Genomic DNA, 1,007 nt, shown 5'->3' with positions numbered 1-1,007 from the left:
CGACGTCCAACGCGACGTCGACGGCGTTCGCCGTGGGCAGGTCGACCTTGGAGCAGGCGGCCAACAGCGGCACGCCCGCGGCCCGCGCCGCGTCGGCGACCTTGAGCGTCTGCGCCTCGACGCCCTGGGCCGCGTCGACCTGTGTGCAAATCAACCAGTGAGCTGGGACGTCGGGGCCAAACTTGAGAATTCGCTAGCTCGGTCACATCGAAGTCGATTCGGCTGATTTTTGGACGAATCGATTGCTCTTAGCGAGTTCTCGAAGCACGGCGGAAGTGCTCGTGTCAAAACATTCGCATACGCGCACATTGAAGTCGGGTTGAAGATTTGATTTGCACACAGGCGTCGACGAGCAAGAGCGCGCCGTCGCACGCGCCGAGCGACCGCACGACCTCGTGCGCGAAGTCCGCGTGGCCGGGCGTGTCCACGAGGTTCACGAGGTATTTTCGTCCCTCGTAGTCGTGGACCATGGACGCGCTCACGGCCTTGACCGTGATGCCGCGCTCCCGCTCGACCGCGAGCGTGTCGAGCGCGTCTTGGCCGACGGCCGCGGCCGCGTCGATGTTGCCGCAGTGCTCCAGCAGCCGCTGGCTCAGGCTGCTCTTGCCGTGGTCGATGTGCGCGACGATGCTAAACGTGATCATCTGGTCGCAGGGGATGGTCGCGAGGGCGTCGATGGTGGTGACGTCTCTGATGGTCGTGATGCATCGCTGTGGCGCACATCGCAGCAATTGAGCGATGCGCCGCGCCTGCAGAGCGCGGCTTAGCATTGTCTAGCGGGTGATTGCGAGCTCGCGGCGTTGCAGCCATGACGCTGTGGCCGCCATGCTGCTCTCCCTATCCTACCCAGCCAAATCTACATTAGGATCATGTGTCCGGTGCACGGTCGTGGGCGAGCTGCTTGCCTCCGTCGCTGATCCTCGTCTCGCCAGCAGCAGTGCGATGCCGCGTCCGATGGTCCGACCGTGGTGCGGGCTCGGGCATACGAGAGATTTCGTTAGACGGGG

General features: G+C 64.1%; 1 protein-coding gene across 1 annotated transcript; it reads right to left on the bottom strand.

Moving 5' to 3' along the window:
- Window positions 1-28: 28 nt before the first annotated feature.
- Window positions 29-770, bottom strand: AURANDRAFT_35761 (hypothetical protein; the record flags this gene model as incomplete). Its single annotated transcript, XM_009045348.1, has 2 exons — window positions 29-139; window positions 351-770. Coding segments are annotated over 2 exons (531 nt in total), but the record flags the coding sequence as incomplete, so codon positions are not given.
- Between the last annotated feature and the right edge of the window lie 237 nt (window positions 771-1,007).

Source organism: Aureococcus anophagefferens, assembly GCF_000186865.1.
Source record: "Aureococcus anophagefferens unplaced genomic scaffold AURANscaffold_2297, whole genome shotgun sequence".
NCBI classification, from domain to species: Eukaryota; class Pelagophyceae; order Pelagomonadales; family Pelagomonadaceae; genus Aureococcus; species Aureococcus anophagefferens.
The sequence above is the reverse complement of the archived record's forward strand: the minus strand, read 5'-3'. Positions and strand labels throughout refer to the sequence as shown.